At 40.4% G+C, this 18,914-nt stretch overlaps 1 protein-coding gene across 2 annotated transcripts; it reads right to left on the bottom strand.

Annotated features, from left to right (window-relative positions):
• Positions 1-1,684: 1,684 nt before the first annotated feature.
• Positions 1,685-18,342, bottom strand: ercc6l2 (excision repair cross-complementation group 6-like 2). Of its 2 annotated transcripts, none has more exons than XM_044196719.1 (20): positions 18,018-18,342; positions 17,178-17,596; positions 16,959-17,075; positions 16,582-16,775; positions 16,321-16,414; positions 15,988-16,055; positions 15,627-15,810; positions 15,314-15,454; positions 14,874-14,990; positions 14,648-14,767; positions 14,493-14,564; positions 13,642-13,787; positions 13,332-13,427; positions 13,002-13,101; positions 12,363-12,515; positions 11,867-11,950; positions 8,175-9,234; positions 7,930-8,084; positions 6,733-6,890; positions 1,685-5,448 (listed from the first exon to the last, which is right to left on the bottom strand). In XM_044196719.1, exons 1-20 carry the CDS (start codon positions 18,043-18,045, stop codon positions 4,125-4,127), a joined length of 4,830 nt encoding a protein of 1,609 aa, XP_044052654.1. In that variant the 5' UTR covers positions 18,046-18,342; the 3' UTR covers positions 1,685-4,124. The 2 variants fall into 2 exon arrangements, with proteins under 2 accessions (XP_044052654.1, XP_044052653.1); XM_044196718.1 differs by having other exon boundaries at positions 15,627-15,834; positions 18,018-18,341.
• Between the last annotated feature and the right edge of the window lie 572 nt (positions 18,343-18,914).

The following is an 18,914-nucleotide window of genomic DNA, read 5'->3' as shown; positions in this document are numbered from 1 at the left end:
CAAGCGCAGTTTTATATGATGAACGTGGTTAGCTTGTCACAGCAAATCACAACTGATAAAATGTGTGAATACACCCTTCAAGTTCAAAAATATTGGAATGTTTTACATTAGCCACATTAAAACAATTACAAAGTCAGCCCACTACCACCTTGAGAATACATCCAGAATTAAAGGCCTTTTGTCTCAGCAGGATTTGGAAAAATTTGTCCTCAGTAGACTCGACTAGTGTAATGGGGTCTTTACAGGTCTCCCAAATCAGACAGCTGCAGCTGATTCAGAACACTGCTGCTCGCGTCCTCACTAAGGCCAAGAAAGTGGATCACATCGCTCCAGTTCTGAGGTCTTTACACTGGCTTCCTGTCTGTCAAATAATTTATTTCAAAATACTACTGTTGGTTTATAAAGCACTGAATAGTTTTCTGTACATTTCTGATCTTCTGCTACGTTATGAACCATCCAGACCTCTCAGGTCGTCTGAGACAGGTCTGCTGTCTTTCCCCACAGTTAGAACTAAACATGGAGAAGCAGCGTTTAGTTTGTATGCATCATATATCTGGAACAAACTCCCAGAATACTGCAGGCCTGCTGCAACTCTTAGTTCTTTTAAATCAAGGCTGAAGACTTTTTTGTTTGCCGCTGCCTTTTATTAAATTGAATGATTAATTTCTTATACTGCACTGTAACTTTAACTCTCCTGTTTTATCTTTTTATTTTCTATTTAACTCTTTTTTAAGTGTTTTTAAATGTCTTTTTATATTGCCCTATGTTGTTTTTATGTTTTATGTAAAGCACTTTGAATTGCCTTGTTGAAATGTCCTATACAATTAAACGTGCATTGCCTTTACAGGAAAAGAGAGGGAAAGAGAGGGATCTTGCTACTATACTTACTATAAATACTTTAGATTTGAAGCCAAATATTCCAGGGCTTTAATGTTTCATGCATTTGTACAAGAGCTAGTTCTTAATCAGCGACAGTTTGCAGACATTCTTAACACATTGCAGAGTGAATGCATGGAAACCTGAGCCAAATATGACTGGAGGCCCAGGTCAGCATGGGTCAACACTCATTCACAGCTTTTTACTAATCAAATCAAACTAGGTGTCACAGTCTGACTTCTGCAAATAAACCTACGCTACCACGGCCGTCCCTCTGCCGCTCTGTCTGATTGTGCAGTTTATAACAGACTCACAGACACCCAGGTTATAGTGGCAGGGAATATAAACTAACTTCTCACCCTGCCCTTGACACAAAGAGACAAGACACTAATGGGAGAACTGGAAAAACACACTTTCTCTGGTGAAATTTCTCATGACTCCTACTAGGTATGGGAAATAGCACTTCACAGCATGTAATAAAATAAAATACAATCATCACACTGACTTGAGACATTGTCTCTGATCTCTCATGGTGGTTGTGTGTCACAGTCCAGATTCATTGGCAGAATCCTGCAGTTAGCATTAAGGATAAGAGAGCTTTGTTTGCCACTGAGCCATGTTAGCTGGCCTCCATTAGCCTCCAACCACTGTCAGTCAGTTGGTGAGCCTTTCTATTGTCAGTAACATGCTAAGCCTCTCTGCTATCTCAGTTGAACCAGACCATGACTACAAAAAGACAGATTGGGATCTGCAAATCTCAAATTATGGGTGAAACAGAAAGAGAAAAAAGAGAGGAAAGGCTTTGGGGTAGGGATAAGAGAAAGGCCTTTTTATTCTCCTCTGTCTGTGATTTGAACAGGTGTGACAGATGTGTGGCTTCAGTTTATGTGTGTGTGTGTGTGTGTGCGTGTGTGAGGATAGTCGTGATCTACCACCCAGAAGGTCTACATGCACACGCACACGCACACACACACACACACACACACACACACACTATTCACCAAGCTGCATGTTCTGTTGAGGCACGTAGTCATTTCTCTTGTTTATTGATAGCTATCAGCACTTTCTCATTTCTGCTAAACAAAACACAACACTTACACAGAGCAGCTCTCTTTGGGGTTCTATTTACTTCAGTGCAACAGCTGAAAGAGGTCAGACACAGCTGTGAGGTTCAGCACATGCAAGCGCACTCATGCACATACACAACCAGTAAGGGCAATGGTGGAAGAAGTACTCAGATCCTTTACTTAAGTACTAATACCACACTGTGAAATACTCCACTACAAGTCCTGCATTCAAAACCTTAAGTAAAAGTATGTGAGCATTATCAGCACAATTTACTTAAAGTATCAAAATTAAAAGTACACATTCAGCAGTAAGATGTAACATACACATTAATGCAGCAGTAATAGACCATTTTACTGTTGCTATATACTGTTGGGTAGTTTAATCCACAGCAGTGCATCATATTCTATAAGATCATCATTTGTTTGTAGCGTTGCTGTCCTGTGAGAACCACGTACTGCATCTCTAAAAAGTCAACTTTTCATGAGCTCAGAAAAACAGCCCTGTTTTCAGCTTTGTGACGATGCATTTTCCAGCTAATCCAAGGGGTGGGGGATTTAAATAGTTAATTTAGCTTAAGATGTAGGAGCATTTTCTCAACCCATAAAGGAACACTTAATCCTTCAGTTTATCAGAAACTAAAAAAATAATAGTCCCCAAATTTGGAGATACATGGTTTTCACTGGACAGGAAGGGTATGAAAATTGTAATCTGAAAACTAACTAAAGCTGTCAGACAATTTTAGTAAAAGTAAAAAGTGCAGTATAAAGTCACATCAAATGGAAATACTCATGTAAACTACAAGTACCTCAAATTTGTACAGTACTTGTAATATACTTAGTTACATTCTACGATGAGTAAATTCTTAATTTGTTTTCACATTATAGCTAAGCTATGAGTTCAATATGGTTACCTTTTTGTTGTGCTTTATTGGAATGTTGCAAATAATTCTGTCACCATAACAGTTTGAAACACACTTTAATTAAGAGTATGAGAGGATGGGTGGATGGATGGGTGGGTGTGAAAACTACTCCTTATCCCTCCTCTCCCAGCTCCACTAAGTCTTCAACTGCTTATTGTTATTTCACTAATAGCACAGCAGCTTCCACTCTGAGGGGCGTTTGAGGCACAACTGAGCCGAGCCACAGACTCAGATTACCGTGCAGGGAAACCACACCATCTACACAATATGCACACTGTCATGGGGAGTGGGAGGCAGTGAGTTGTTCAGAGTGACAGAGACGTTAACAGCCATTAAGGCGTTTTAAGTGATATCTCTGCAGGGACACCAACAGTCCCTGGGTGGCAGTCATGGTATCAGATAACGATAATGGCTAATGCTTACAGCGGGATGGGTTTTCTCCGTCATCCACTTAACATTGACACTGACCTTTAACTACACATGCACACAAGAGGCATTAATACATTTATATATAATTTATTTTACCTGTTGTAATTTCAAAATATTTTATAGAACATTGGAGCAATTAGTTGTTCAAAAGATAATTAATTTGCAACTATTTTGATAATCGATTAACTGTTTTTCAAACAAACATGCCAAGCATTTGATGGTTCCAGCTACTCAAATGTGAGCATTTGCTGTTTTTCCTTGTCTTACATTGTTGTAAACTAAATGTCTTTGGGTTTTAAACTGTTGGTCAGACACAAAAAAGCTTTTTGAAGACATCACTTTGGGAAATTCTCTGACCTTTTACAGTCCAACAATGAATTGATAATGAAAATACTTGTTAGTTGCAGCCCTATATTACATAATTTTTCATATATTACAATTTTTAGATTAATTTCTTCAGTCTTTTATACATGCCTCTGTGATGACACATTAGAGTGCTCCTCCAGGGGTTGTGTGTGTTAGGTAAAACATTTTGAAATAAAGCAAAAAATAGGGCAATCATTTCCATAAAATGTACACAGGTTTAAATTCCCAGAGTGATTAACACCCTTGTTTGTTCAAGTAACAGTCAGCATTATGCTAGTAACACTGAATATTTTCAAATAATTAGAGTAAATATAAAATATATTTTAAAAAGGTACAAATGATATGACACTTAAACTCTGTTGAGAAAATCTGAAACAGGAAAGCCTGCTTTAAATATCCATTAAGGTTTCCATTTTTCATCTCCTTAAGAACTGCAAAAGTAAACTATTTAATTGTCTCTCTGGTGTTATTTCTTCCACAGGAACTTCTCATTAGTCTTCCAGAGACTCTTGCTCTCCTCTTCTCCAGACCTACTTCTAGCTGCTAAGTTAGTGTTGATGCAAACCCTCTGCACTTCTGCTGGGTCTGTTAACCTGTTGATACGCTCCTCATTACCCTCATTCAGGAGGTCCCAGAAGTCTTTGCGACTGCCCTTTGATGCCGCCTGATGTGTAGGTGCTGTGTTTGACTTTGGAAAGGAAAGAGAGTCAATGTGGCCTGCTGAACCAGAATAAGTATTGCGAGGGATTCTGGATGGAGAGGGTGTGGTGAGATGTGTGCTTACTGGCACAGAGGAGAGTACAGGGGGTGTTTTTGGGGCGCCCCTCTGTTGTGCACCCCTGGATTTAGGTTTTAACAAATCGTCGAGGATTGAGGTGTCTCCTATCAGATCTGTGAGGAAGGAATGGTGACTGGAGGTAGATGTGGCGTGCTCAGGAGGGGAAGGGGTCTGAGGTTTTTCTCTCTGGCCTTGAAAAGTTTCACTGGTCCTGGAAGACAATTTTTGCTTTCGCTCCCTTCTCTGTGCTGTGGGTTTGGATAATGTGGTAGAACTGCCATGGCTGAGGTCCGGAGAAGAAGGGGTATCTCTGTCTGTGCGGTTCAGGAAAGCAGCAGCCTCCCCAGACCCCAGACCACTGCTGCTGGCCTGATCCAAGCCAAGACCACCACCAGCTCTGAAGGCTCCAGAACTAGAAACACTACTCCTCTTTGTCCTCTTATGTCCTCTGGCACTCCGGACCGTCTCCTCCTGCTCCTCTGACTCAAAGCTTGGAACATCACTGAGAGGTTCTGGAACATTCGTTTGTGGGATCTTTTGCTTTTTCTGGGGTTCTAGAACATCATTTTGTGGGTTTCTAGGCTTTGTCTGGGGTTCTGGAACATCATTTTGTGGGATTCTAGACTTTTTCTGTGGCACAGAAACATTGTTTTGTGGGGTTTCAGGCTTAGTTTTGGGTTCTGGATTCTTCTGAGTGTATTTAAGCTTTTTCTTGGCTTTTGGAACATCCTTTTGTGGGGTTCTGGTACTTGCATGAGATTTTGTGGCAGCTGTTTTGGTGGATGTTGAGCAGGTAGCAGTTGAAGCGGAGGATGCTGTGCTGTGCATCTGTGCTGAATCAGGTTGTGGGAAGCTGTTTGTGACTGTATTAGCCAGGTCAGGGTGGTTCAGTGATGTGTAATACTGTCGTAGCCAGGCCAGTCTCTGGGTTGAGGTTCTTCTCAGAATCTCCACTGCAAACTGATGGACTGAGGGAAATTGGAATTTTTCCGCCATTAACTCCAGCTGCTGCCTACACACAAGCACACAAAGGACACAAAGACAGAAATGAGTGTGAAAAAACACCAATGCACAAGATGTTTTTATAACTAATATCAGCTGTGAATTTACACCATATTCATACACGTACAGTTAGTACGAGGCAAGAATTTGGCACATGTGAGCATACTGTAAGGTACTTGAAATCACACGTAAAACAACGTCTTTAAAAAGCCACAAGGTCTATACTATTAATCTGATATTCTGTGTCCATCAGGTTTAGCCTAAGATGAATAGCTCTCCACATATTCAGGCTCATATCCAGGCAGTCATGCAGTATGAGGTGTTTTTCCTGAGCTTCTAGGCAGTCATTAAAACTTTGGTCTAACCAGACTCTGGGACAGAAATACTTCAAAGTCACTGGTGGTACAGCTGCATTATGGTGGTGTTATTGCCATTTGTGGCTTTCACTGGAAAAACAATAAATTAAAGTAAAGGCATTAAAACACGACGTGCATGTGGATTTAAATCATTAAACAGCAAGGTTAATGGAGGGGATATCAATATGACTAGTGTGTATTTTCACTCCCTGGTGAGCCTCTGGGCAGAGATACAGGCTTCCTCTTGGGGAGTGACATTGGAGCCACAAAGGTGTCTGTGTGTCTCTGTATACGACTGTTTGGGAAGGTAGGTGGCGGAGGTGATGCAGCAGGACAGAGGTGTGTATTTGAGTACTGTGTGTGTATATGCTTGTTAGGACGTGTGTGTATATCAGTGTGGGTTTGAAAGTCCTCAGGCGATCATTTTTGGTTGCTCTCAGGAGGGCTGTGGTTGTGGAGGGGAAAACTCCTGCACTGTTGGGCCTGAACATAACTGGGTAATCTTTGGCATGATGCTGGGAAATAGGTGGCAGGGAAAGCTCAGAGGTGGTCTCTCACTAAACACACACACAATTCCTGAGGCCCAGGTGGGGGCGCTCAACACCATATCTGTGGTGAGTTTTGGCCTACATCCCTACACTGCCAGGCATTCCTCAGTTCTGACTACACTCTTTACACCCACTTTCCTCCTTTTATCCACTGGCCTGCTTTATTCCCATTCAAACCTTTTCTTCTTTCCTTCTGTTGCAGGCCCCCTTAAGTCATTTTTCCTTCACTATGTCTACCCATGACTACCCTACCCTCTTTTACTAATCCATCACATCTCATCTTCTACAATATGCTCTTTTTCTTTAACTATTACTCTGCGTTATCCTAACTGCTATCGCCTCTGTTCTTTTTTTCTCTTCACTTCACCTCCTCTGACACCCTTTCAGTACCTGCGTATGGCCTGGGGAGTCTCTCCAATGATGAAGGTGGTGTGTCTGGTGTGGTGCACACTCTTGTTGGCGAAGGTGACCGGATGGTCCACACTGGGCTTCTCTAGTCTGACAGCAGAAGGGCAAGGCCGACTGTCTGGTGGGCTTGCTGACAGGCTCTGGTACAATCAAACAAGAGTGAAGTTTTATAGAAGCAGTGACCAGCTCAAGGCTGAGCTAGTTATTTTTGCCTCAGACTCACTCAGTTTGTTTTCAAACACATATATTAATATATTAATGAACCTAGCTTTAATCAATATGATATACTAGCATTATTTGGAGAGCATGAACAGGAAAATTATTAATATTAATAGGATTAAGGGGCCCATTCAGCCAAATCACCCCAAAACATACTTTTTTTCTCTTAATAAGTGCTATCTATAATAGTTTTGATTGCTCAGATTTCAACATGTCTTCTGTCAGCTATCAACCCAATACAGCAGAGCTCAATAACATTTGATTTGTAAAAATTAAACATCTCTAATCCAGAAATCCAGACAAAGTAACCCACAGTAGTCCACAAACCTCTCTCCACTAGTCAGTACTGGTGGAGATTTGCAGGCTTATGTTGACATGACAGTGGATGTAAACATGTGGCATTATGGACCACAGATTTGAATATAGGTAAACTACACTGCTGCTACTCATCAAGCACACTGAGCGTTACTTATCGTTAAGCTGCAAAGAACAGTATGTGTTTACATTCACTCTCATTTCGTAGTGAGCTGATACAGTACTGGCAAGCCTTATTTTGCACGCCAATATGCAATTGCTAGACACGCTTTGGTAGAAAACAGGTCTAAATGACACTGTTTACAGCGCGGTCTGTGAATTATTAAGTAATCCTGTCACGGTTTCTGGAAAAATATATTCCTATTGAGTTTTTCAAATGTAATTTGATTTATCTAATCTAATTGGGGGGGCAAGAAGTCATCCAAATTCATCTCTAAACCTCGACAAATCAGCTAAACTCTCTAGAACATTCCAGGCGACAGGTAAGAAATACAGAATTTTTTATTTTTTATTTTGGGTGAACTGATCTGTTAACTAGTCATCAGTAAATGGGTACAGTGCTGAATTGGGGCTGTGGCAGATACAACCACAATATTATAAGTTTGAAGAATCACTGAACCAGAGCAATGTTAAAGCGGTATGTACCTCTTGGGTGCCTAGAAGGTGATTGGCCGGGAGCTGAGAGTACATCTTGCGTTCAAACACGTCTCGTACAGCAGCTCTACTGATCAGCTCCTCTGCTTTGCTCCCGCCCACCACGTGCTGGTTAGAGTGGGTATACATCACCTCCTGTACGCCCCCTTTAAACAGAAATATACATCATTCATGTTGAAATTAAGTTATAATCATTAAAAATGACATAACATATAAAAATAGGTATTGAATCTGACCTAGCACAGTGTCGATAGTTCCATCCTTTCCTTTGGATGCTGGGGATGTCTGACCTTTCAGACTTGTATGTGAAACAGCTTTGGGCATTCCTGATTGTCTCTCTGTCCTGATGGTTGTTGCAGCTCTTTGCCCACTTTTTGGCAACTCAACTGTGGATCTTTCTGTCTGTGGAGATGTGAAGTGACATCCTGTAGATCTCCCTTTCTTAACAGGAGCGTGTTCATCTTCTGAAGATGTGAATATCTCTATGTCTTCTGTGTATTTGGATCTGGCCTTGTCCCTGACACAAGCACTTTGCCTCTTTCTGTTGCGGTCTAGCCTTCCTCTCTCTCTGTCTCCTCCTCTACCGTGTGAATTTAAAGTGTCCCTCTTGGGCCCCGTCATTGCCTCTATGTCCAAATCCTCAGATTCATCTGAATAATCCTCAAAGCGGTGCACTTTTGGAACTGTAGTTTTGAACTTGTTAGGTTTCTTTTTGTCTGGTAAGGGATTTTCATCACTCTCCTCATCCACTGTAATTTTCTTATTTGTCCACCCTTTCAGGCCCTGTCCCTCTCTTACAGCATCATCACTCTGTTTCACCAGAGAAACCCTCTCTTGTCTCCCCCCACCTCTGTTCTCTCTGTCTTCTCTGCTGGTGTCCCAGTTTTTCGTTCCCAATTTAGGGAGACAGACTGCACCATTTCCTGTATTGGAGCTCTTGCAGATGCCATAGGAGGTACCCTCCCTCTCTTGATCCTCAGCATCTTCCTCAGAGGGGCTTTCTTCTACACCCATACTACTGTCCCCTTCACCTAACTCTGGTTTTCCTTTGACCCTTTCGAGGAGTCTGGAGAAACCGTGCTGGAGAAGACTCATCCGACCAGAACCAGTGGCATCTTTCCCACGAACTGCACTGGGGTTTGGCACCTTCCTCTTAAGCCCCCGCTCCTCCTCATCCTCTTCACTCCCACTACTGAAGTCCAGCACCCCTCTGGGGACCTTTGATGCATCTCTGTTCTCCTTGGCTGGTTCATCATTCGGCACAGGGCCATGTGTAGGCAGAAAATCTCCAGGTTCCTTAAATAAAACAGAAGAAACAAACAGCTAAAGAAAAGTAGGGACAGATTGGCATAGGAAGTGGTACAAGGTAGGTAGTACAAGAACGAGAAATTAATAAGAAAAATGTAAATAAACTGTATATACACTGTGTGAGAAAGATTTAGCTACAAAATTGCACCAAAAGGCTACAAATTCTTCACTTCCCTTGTTTGTGCCATCTTTCAGTGGACCAGCCCATGTGAGATTTCATTGTGTAATACAAAACAGATGTTTGTAACAATAAATCATAATAAACATCAATGTGACATATGCCCTCCATCATGATGTAATATGAAGAAAACAAAGGGGTCATAACATTTCCTGGAGTTATATGAATGGGCCTTTATGGGAACGACCACCAACAGTGATTCTAATTTGACTTAATTTGCCAACTAGATGACTCTTCCCCAGTTCTGCTGTACTTGCACGCCTCAAGCCTCTCTCTGTGCGTGTTAAGGCACCCCAGTGTATTCTGTATTCTTGAAAGAATCTGAAAGGTCTCAGTGGAGCAGCAGACCCTGTTAAAAGGACCTGGCTGAGAACAGGATGATAAGGGGTATCACTGTGTAAATAAATAGCTGAAAAGCAGAAGATAGACTTCAGTGTGGTCTGCTCCTTCCATTAGGACAAGCAAGTAATTACATCCAGCTGTTTCACACAGCATCAGAGAGAAAGTAAGAGGCAGACAAAGAGAACTTCATCCTTGAGATTCACTAAAATACAAAGAACTAAGCATTTAAATGTTTTTTGTAAGCCAAGGCCTTAAAGTGATACTCCACCCAAAAGCTATTGCATTGCAATTTTTACTTATACCTATGCCCTGTGCACTTGAAAGATTGCTGTAAAAAGTTTGTAGTTTTCACAGTGACAGAGAACAGGTCAGCTTCAATTCAGTCAGTTACAATGGATTCAAATTGTGACAGGTTTTCATGGCGAAAATGTCATGTCAAAACCTCCATAAAAACTTCTGAAAACACTAAGCCCTAATGCTCAGGGGCGAATTCACAAAGAATGAATTGTGGCCGCTGATAGCACCATGAATTGTGCCGTCTCAAGGTCCGATTCACAAAAGATAGTGTGCTTATGATATTACAGCAAAAACACGTCCATAAAGTTTTGCAGCTGAATGCAATTTGCCAATGTTTTGTGCCTGTTAAATGTTCATCTGCAATTTTCTGTAGTGGCCCCAGTAATATTTGTTTTTAAGGTGTACTGAAGTAGCATATCACATAACGTGGTTAAGCAATGTTTGAGTTAAAAAATGTTACAAATGCAGTTGCAAGAACAATAGCCTACTTTCCACTTATGTGGAAAGAGATGTTTGATTTGAAAGAGAACTTATTCTAATTATAATTCTAACTATTCTAATTATCTAATAACTCCCCCTGCTCTTTCATTCGTTTCTATCTACGGGATGTCTCTTGTTTTTCTATGACTCACTCTGTATGGAGTGATTGTTATTTGTGGTGCTTTAACTGTGCGCTCTCCCTCATACGTCTGGGCGTGGAGGGCTGTTTTCTCTCCTACTCTGCTCTATGCTGGACTGTTACTGCGCGTAACCACCGTCAGGTTTTATGTTGTTTTACAGTTTCATTCCCTGATTCCCTGATCCCTGCTGATCACTGGAAAGTCTGGGGGTTGACGCCCCTTTATTAATGCACTCCAGTTACCACCAACTCTCTGAAGACGCTAATAATTTCATTCTAACTGCGTGTGGCTATTAGCGCTGGTGTTTGTGAATTCAACCTTTTTTTTGTATAGAAAGGGGCCAATTTTACACCAAATGTATGCATATTACCTAATTTACATACCTGCAAATAGCACCGGAGCACAGAGACGCTATCTGCTTGGCAGCGCAGTTAGGGGTGCAGTTCACCCTTTGTAGGTGCTTTGAGAATTACACAGATTCTTTTTGACGTATCTATGCAGGTTTAGCTGCCGCAAAAGCCGCGTAATCCTTTTGTGAATTCTCCCCTCAGTATTTTGCAAACACTCACACTTAAGGCAGATACAATACTTCAAGGGAGCTTTTCAACTTGAGGATAATGATTTTGGAGAGTGGTTTGAGAGATTTCCACTGATAAAAAACAACAACGATCTATGCGAATCTATTGTAACTGCCTGAACTCAAGCTAACCACAGCTGTTGTGAGGAAACTACAAACTTTTTACAGCCACCTCTAAAACCTACAGCAGGGTGAGTATGTGATACTGACTAGAAAGATTTTGGTGAGAATATCACTTTCTTCATGTTGTTCGTTTAACATTACTTTTCTCATTTTGACAATTTTGTCATAGTAGAAACAGTTTTTCTTTCACAACTATGGCATATCTCACTTTGGAATAAACTCCTTAAAGAGAATAGGAAGATTATAAGACAAAGAAGAACCAAGGAAGCAATAAAGAAAAAAAATTAGAGCTAAGGCAGAAAAAGTTAAATGAGATTATGTGGGCTGGTTGACTGACTGACAGGAAGGTCCCTGTTTGAGGTATCCCCTCTTTCACGTGGGAATTGGAGGATGAGTGGGCTGCCTGGGAAAGAAGACAGAGTGAGGGATGGGAAAAATGAGTGCCCTATGTTCTGGGTCTCTGAGAATGGCAGAGTTACTCACGCTAACTCCCTTCGTCTCCTCCTCCTTCTCTTCGCCTGTGTGTGTGCTGGTTGTCATTACACCGGACTCCACTTGTCCTTCTCGCTGACAGGAAGAGCAGTGTGAAGTGTGAAACACATTCATCAAAACATAAACATTTTATTGTGCTTCAAGTCAATGATTATACAATCATCAACAAAAGACTTTATCTTTCAGTTTTCATTAGTACTAGATATTTTTAGGTGTTTTAGGCATGTGTTTTGATATTTACGGGAAATAAAGAGGCATGTTGCACTTCCTTTTAATTCCTTTTAAAAACATTACTCCATTACTAGTCCATACGACCACATAAGTGTAAATTCCAAAGAATAGAAATAAAGTTAAAGTTTTGTTGACTGTTTTGTGAGACCTTGTATTGTGACTGGGGATATGAGTCAGTGGGACGAGGTGAGTTGAGGCAGTATGCTACAGTAGCACATCATCAATCAAACAGTATAAGGCATGTAGGCTATCTAACCTCTAGTATCTTGCGGGTGAGGCATGTCCCTTGGATCTGCAGCCTGAAGAGGTTTTTGATCCCAAACAGCTCCCCCTTATGGACACCATGCCCCTGCACTGCCTCAAAGTACCGCCGCGCACTCTCCTTGCCCATAACTGAGCACTGCAATTGCTGGAAGATGGGAACGCAGGTACAGAAAAGTGCTTTTAAAAGATACTGATACAGAGCACTGAGCTCACATTATGAAGGATTCAAACATTGATAACATTAGTCAAATGCTATCAAGAAGAATCAAGCCTGGGTGTGTGTCAGTTCCAGGCAGGCATGGTTGTTTCCAAACAACATATATAGTTAGAAAAATAGACTTCAACAGCGGGCTGTAGTTGTTAATTTACAACTCAAATTGCCTCAATTCAATTGCTGTAGAAAAATGTCAACTGCAGATTCAGTACAAACAGTTATTGTGGCACTTCAGTATTTTTCTCTTTTCTATTTGATTTGTGCACAGTGAGTAAACCTTTCTGAGGTAAAGAATTTCATCTTCAATTGTCCCCCTGCTGCAGCAGCCATCTCGCAGGTAGTAAAGGAGATAACCTCAGTATATCAAGACATACATCGTTTGTTCATTATGATTATATGGTTATAATCATCTGGTACCTGTTTGTAAACTTGTCTGAGGTAGATGACCTCCTCTACAGTCCCCAATGAGATCAGCCTAAGAACAGTCACATCCCTGCACTGGCCAATACGATATGCCCTGAAGAGACACAAACATATCAACACACAGGCATCACGCATATAAATAGTAAAAAGAGTCTATGTTTATGTTTTTTGATATCAGCAGTGAATATGACTAGGTACACTATACTGGCAGCTACAGTGCTTTCTGAAGCTAGACGAGAGAAGCAAGAACAGAATAAAACTTCTATAGCTTAACCTACATTACAATACTGTGTAAAGTCTGTGAAGATATGGCCCACAACCTACCTGTCAATAGCTTGGAGGTCATTGGCTGGGTTCCATGTTGGGTCAAATAGCACTACCACATTGGCCCCTACAAAGTTAAGACCAAGACCGCCTGCCCTAATAAAACAAAGAGTCAGTTATCAGCAGATTCAAGGTTTTGAATATGTTTAAAATAAGCACAAAAGAACAGCAGACACAATATTAAATATTCCCATACAGCCCATATTGGTATATCTTTAAGGTCTTAATTTTAGGTAAAAGAAACAGTAATGTAACTCTGAAATATAAAAAAAACACCACTTCTCTATCTAACTGTTATTGTTCGACTAACATTGTAGAAACCAGGCAGATGTTGATGTGAGAGGAGCTGTTGAACTCTTTGACAATCTGGACTCTCTCTTTGGCTTTGGTGGTTCCATCCAACCTGCTGTAGTCCAGTCCCTCTGCCATGCAGTAGCTCTCCAGCACATCTAACAGCTGACAGGTTCAAAACACAACAAACAACTGTGAAGGGTTCAAATCACACGAATCAGCTGTGAATTCACTCATTGTCAAGGCTGAAGAGTTTGTATGACAGATAAAATGTAAATGCTAGACAAACAAATTTAATAAAAAATGAACTGAATATCCCCTGGCTTGCATATTTGTAGATATACTATTGGGGTAATATGGAGCGCAATCAAAACTATATGGACTCTATGATTCCCAAAAAAGCTAAACACAGACCATGAAAATATGACTTCATAGCAGCCAGAAATGTTATCATACTGTCTCAGGTATATCTTTAAAACTCTAATCGCCCTCATTTATAAAAGCTTACTGATTAATCTATGTCATGAGAAAACCATGTCTCCTGCTACTATTTTCTCTGTAAACATGGCATCTGCTCTAATAGCAGTGGCAATTAAGAGTGCGTGTTCAAGGCTGTGTTGTGTTGAAAAGCTGAATGGATGTGGCTGGACATAAAGCTCTGAAACCAACGAGCGTACTCCAACTCTGACACCATCTAAAATCCCTTTTAGATTACATCACTGTGAGCATCAAATTGTTTTCTTACGGGAAAACATCTCACCCTGCCGCTCATCCAACTCTAACACAATATAGTATATCTCTGCAATCACACATGCAACTCATTGACACACACAAAATTATGATTTCAGTGCACACAAACTCAGCTCTCACCTTGGTTGAGAGAGAAAAAAGAAGTACTTTATCTCTCTTTTCCAGATAATATTTGAGCAGCTTCTGCAAAACCTGAAAGGAATACAGATATGTTAACCCACACTGGAACAGCCCACAATGAGCAGGTGACTTAGCCTTTTTCCCCCAAATTGTACCTTCATCTTTCCACTGTACATCGGGTCTGACAAGGCCTCAAATGCTTCATCTTTGCATCTTCGCACAAAGTCTGGAAACTTTTGGAATACCTTCGCACAAATGCCACCCACGTACTTTTCCTGGAAGAAACAAATGAGTAGTAATAGTGAACCAGAATGTGGTATGAACTTAGATTCATCTAATGAACAAGTATACGAAATCAGTGATAGGGCAGCATGTTTCTACCTGTTTCTTGCTGGTTCCTGCAGTGGACTGAAGCAGCGCTACATGGTTGGCAACCTTTCTCAATATGGCCAAGTAACTAAAGTACAGCTCCTTCATTTGTACACCTTCTGAGTTTGTCTGCAATAAAAGAAACTGATATTATTTGAGGGCTCAATCTTTAACTGTATTTGAAAAGTAGAATGCAACAGTTCTGCTTAGATACCTAAAGGGCCAGTTCACCTAAATCACACAAAGCATATTTCCCCAACATGCTTGTCTGATTTAGGTGATCTGACGCCTTAAAGTAAAAAAAAAAAAAAAAAAAAAAAAAATCAATAATGAGATGGATTTCACTTATTTCAGATCTGCAGGAAACGCCTTAACCCCCTTACAATTAAGTTTAACCCATTACAATACACAGCATACAAATAGCACACAATGGTAAAAAGGGGGGAACTAACTTTATAGCAGCAGCTTCTGCGGGTGCGTCCACTTTGACAGTCACATTTCTCTGAAGACCTCAACAGTAACATCACATCTTCAGTGTCCAGCACCACCTGATACACAGTCTGCTGAAAGTCTGTCAGAGAGCAATACACCACCTGGGAAAAAACACAACACAGAATTTCTTTGAGGGATGCTTTAAGACATCATAAACCTTCATCTGAACATTATAATAATGGCATATTGTTATGTAGATGGTGAAATGTAAGTTTCCAGAGAATAAAAAGCCATTATAATTGGTTAAGTCTGGTTTGACTTAACCAATCTTACCCTGTCATCCTTCTTAGGCAGTTGTTCCTTGATGAGAGCTTTAGTCCTTCTGAGGAACCAGTGGGAAATCTTCCTCACCAGGGCTATGACAGTCTTCCTCTCTGTAGCTAGGGCACGTTTAGATGCACTGTGCCTCTGCCCTTGCTCAATTGGATCTGCAAACTTGTTCTTGAAATGACCTAAGCTGCCAAGACAACCAGGTATGGCCCTAAATAGAAGATAAAATCCATAAAAGCTAATAGGAACTATTTTCAGCAAAAAGCTGCAAATTGCAATCACATCATTTCCACTACAGGGAAGGAAATGTGCTTGTAAATATGCAAATGATAATGTGTTGTAATATAAAAGTCCCTTGACCTACCAGTCCATGACACACCATAGCTCCTCAAGGTTGTTCTGTAAGATGGTACCAGTGAGGCCAATTCTGATCTGAAAAAAATATAATTGCAAAGCTAGCATCAAAAGCACGGTCCAAATGCAAACCTAAGCTTACTATTTTTTTAAGCAGCTTATTATGATGGTGGCACAATATATTTCAATATATTTTCAATACAGCAGAAATGAGTGACTTTACACTTCTTACTGACTAACACCATCAGTACTCTTCTTGTAATCCACACAGACTTTTGTCATTACTGCTTACACACTAGTAATAGTATACTGAAATAATAAGACAAACTTAAAGCTCTCTGACCTTGCATTTCAGATCCTTCATAGCCTGAGTGATCTGAGAGTTTGGATTTTTTATCTTGTGGGCCTCATCCACAACCACAGCAGACCAGTCTATGCTGCAGGGAGGGCAAAGGTATATTTTAGTCACAGTGCTTAAGTACCAAAAAAACATACAGTTACAAAAACTAATTTATCCAACATTTAAGAAATAAATAAAATGCATGTATACAGAAAATGTCATTTATGGTATTTGTTGCTTGTGTGTGTGGAGCATGGTTCTTACTTATTAAACTGATCCAGACAAAGGCGCAGAGTCTCATAGGTAGTGAGAGCAATCTCAACGCGTCCCTTCTTAATGCGAGCCAGCTCCTCCTCTTTCCTCAGCCCGTGGACCACCACACACTGGAAGTGACCCCATGTGTCCAGTTCATCTTTCCAGTTATAAAGCACTGACAGTGGGGCCACAATGAGGAACACCTATACCAGATCATGGAAACACCAAAACAGGCTGATGACAAATCAATACTCATATCTGTAGCTTTAAACTATTGCTGCACTTGATTGAATGCACCTGGTACTTGAAAGTCTTTCATTTTCCCCAACAAGACGTTTTATGATTCATAACATTTCTTTATGTAAGTAGCATATTTCAATACCCACTTTGTTGGGTTTGCTTTGCTTGGAGGGCATCTGACTCTGCAGAAACTGAGGCCTGTTGTTCTTGATATCCTCCCATGTGCCTGTTTTGTGCAACACAGCAGCAAGGAAACCAATGACCTAAGATAAGATCAAAGAAGTGGAGAGAATCAGCCATGTGAAGAAAAAATGCAGACATTTGAACAATTCTGAAAATTGTTTTGCAGCTCATGTACTTTGTACCTGTACAGTTTTTCCCAGGCCCATGTCGTCCCCCAGGACACAACCGCTGGACCGGATGTAATTGTCGTAAATGAACCTGATACCTTCTCTCTGGTAATCCCTCAGGTATCTGTTGATGGTGTAAGGGACTCTGTCTCCATCAACATCCCTCAGCTCTAAGGGGACACATAGCTTGGGGTCTGTGATGCTGCTGGGAAACACAGGTTTCTCCTGGGTGAAGTGATTCAAGCCTGGTCTCATGAGTTTCGAGACAGGTACAGCTTCCTCCTCTTCTTCATCTTTACTATGGTCAGTGAATACCACCCATGCTATAGTATCATTATTATGAGAGGTGGAGGTCAGTCTCTGAATGGTGGTTTCTCGCAGGGTGCCATCTCTTGGGTCAGGAGCCAGACAAATATCACCTTCACGCCATGTTACTATTAAATAATATAAACATTTCATTAAAACATTACAATACTTACTTCACCAAAAGCACACAAATTGTTTGGATATTATTGGGGTGTGTTTAGTCAAAATTAGTCTAGTTTTTTTTTTTTTACCTTTGTTTTGTTAAAATTTACAGAAAACAGAGCAAAAATCTCCACAAAATAAAATAACATATTTCCATGAAGGGATTTGGGATGCATTATACTCTGTTATCATACTAATAATATTTGAGTTCATCCCATCTAATACACAAATTTGTCCCAGTGATCGAATCATTTGTATGATTTAAGAGTAAATGGACATAACAATGTAACTAATGTTCCCTGGAAAGGAAATATGGCTAATTGTTAGCTAGCTGCAGAGGCTTTGCAGAGCCAACTGTAGCAGTAGGTAAAAACATGTATTTCAAACCTTTTACAACTGCAGAAGTTGAAGCCATCAGGATACAGTGAAAGTATCCCCTACTTCCTATGGAGGAAAAGTCACGGTAGCATGCTAGCTAGCTTGATTAGCTTAGCTAACATTTACAGCAAAAGATCGGACGACGACAAATATAAAACAAAATCTGAGCTTATGTAAGTCATATCATCCTGAGTGAGTCGCTTTTACTTTATCCTCCGTTTAAGTTCACTGATCTGCCGAAAAGGCTCCAACAGACACACAACAGGACCAGCTGCAGCTTCACTGCTGCTTGCTGAATGTTTTTCTATTTTAACAGGGAGTACCGCACTTTCGTAGGATTTCACCACAATTTAAAAGTCTACTATAAAAGTTACTAATAATTTTAAAAATGTTTTAAAATAATGGATGTTTTCATGATTCGGTCGCTTTTTTCCCCTCACAAATGTCGCTGTCGGACATCATGTTGAAAGTGCTGCGTAGAATCTAAGTTATATTTCTATGAAATAAAATGAAACGAAAGTTGATTCAATTTAATAAAGAAATTTGTTGCAATAAAATTTGAAAGCAGACAATGTGATTTAATAACAATAATGGTCTCGTCAGTGCTCTTACCAGCGAGTATGGGCTATAAATCCACATAATGATCCAAAATACTGTGTTGATTTATTTCAGCTGCTACTTACAGTAGGCTACTTGGAACTTCTCATTCACAATGTGCCAGTGTGCCATTATGTACAACATACATGTAAATTGTCAAATGTCATCAACCCACGTGTATATAAATATAACTGTACTATTATAATGTCATGTGCAGTTACTGTTTGGAACAATACTGGTACTCATATACAGACATATGTTTGTATGTCTCTGTTTTTATGCTCTTTTATACTTTTTATATCTTCAGTT

The sequence above is a fragment of the Siniperca chuatsi genome, linkage group LG5, assembly GCF_020085105.1.
Source record: "Siniperca chuatsi isolate FFG_IHB_CAS linkage group LG5, ASM2008510v1, whole genome shotgun sequence".
In the NCBI taxonomy this organism is placed as follows: Eukaryota; Metazoa; Chordata; class Actinopteri; order Centrarchiformes; family Sinipercidae; genus Siniperca; species Siniperca chuatsi.
The sequence above is the reverse complement of the archived record's forward strand: the minus strand, read 5'-3'. Positions and strand labels throughout refer to the sequence as shown.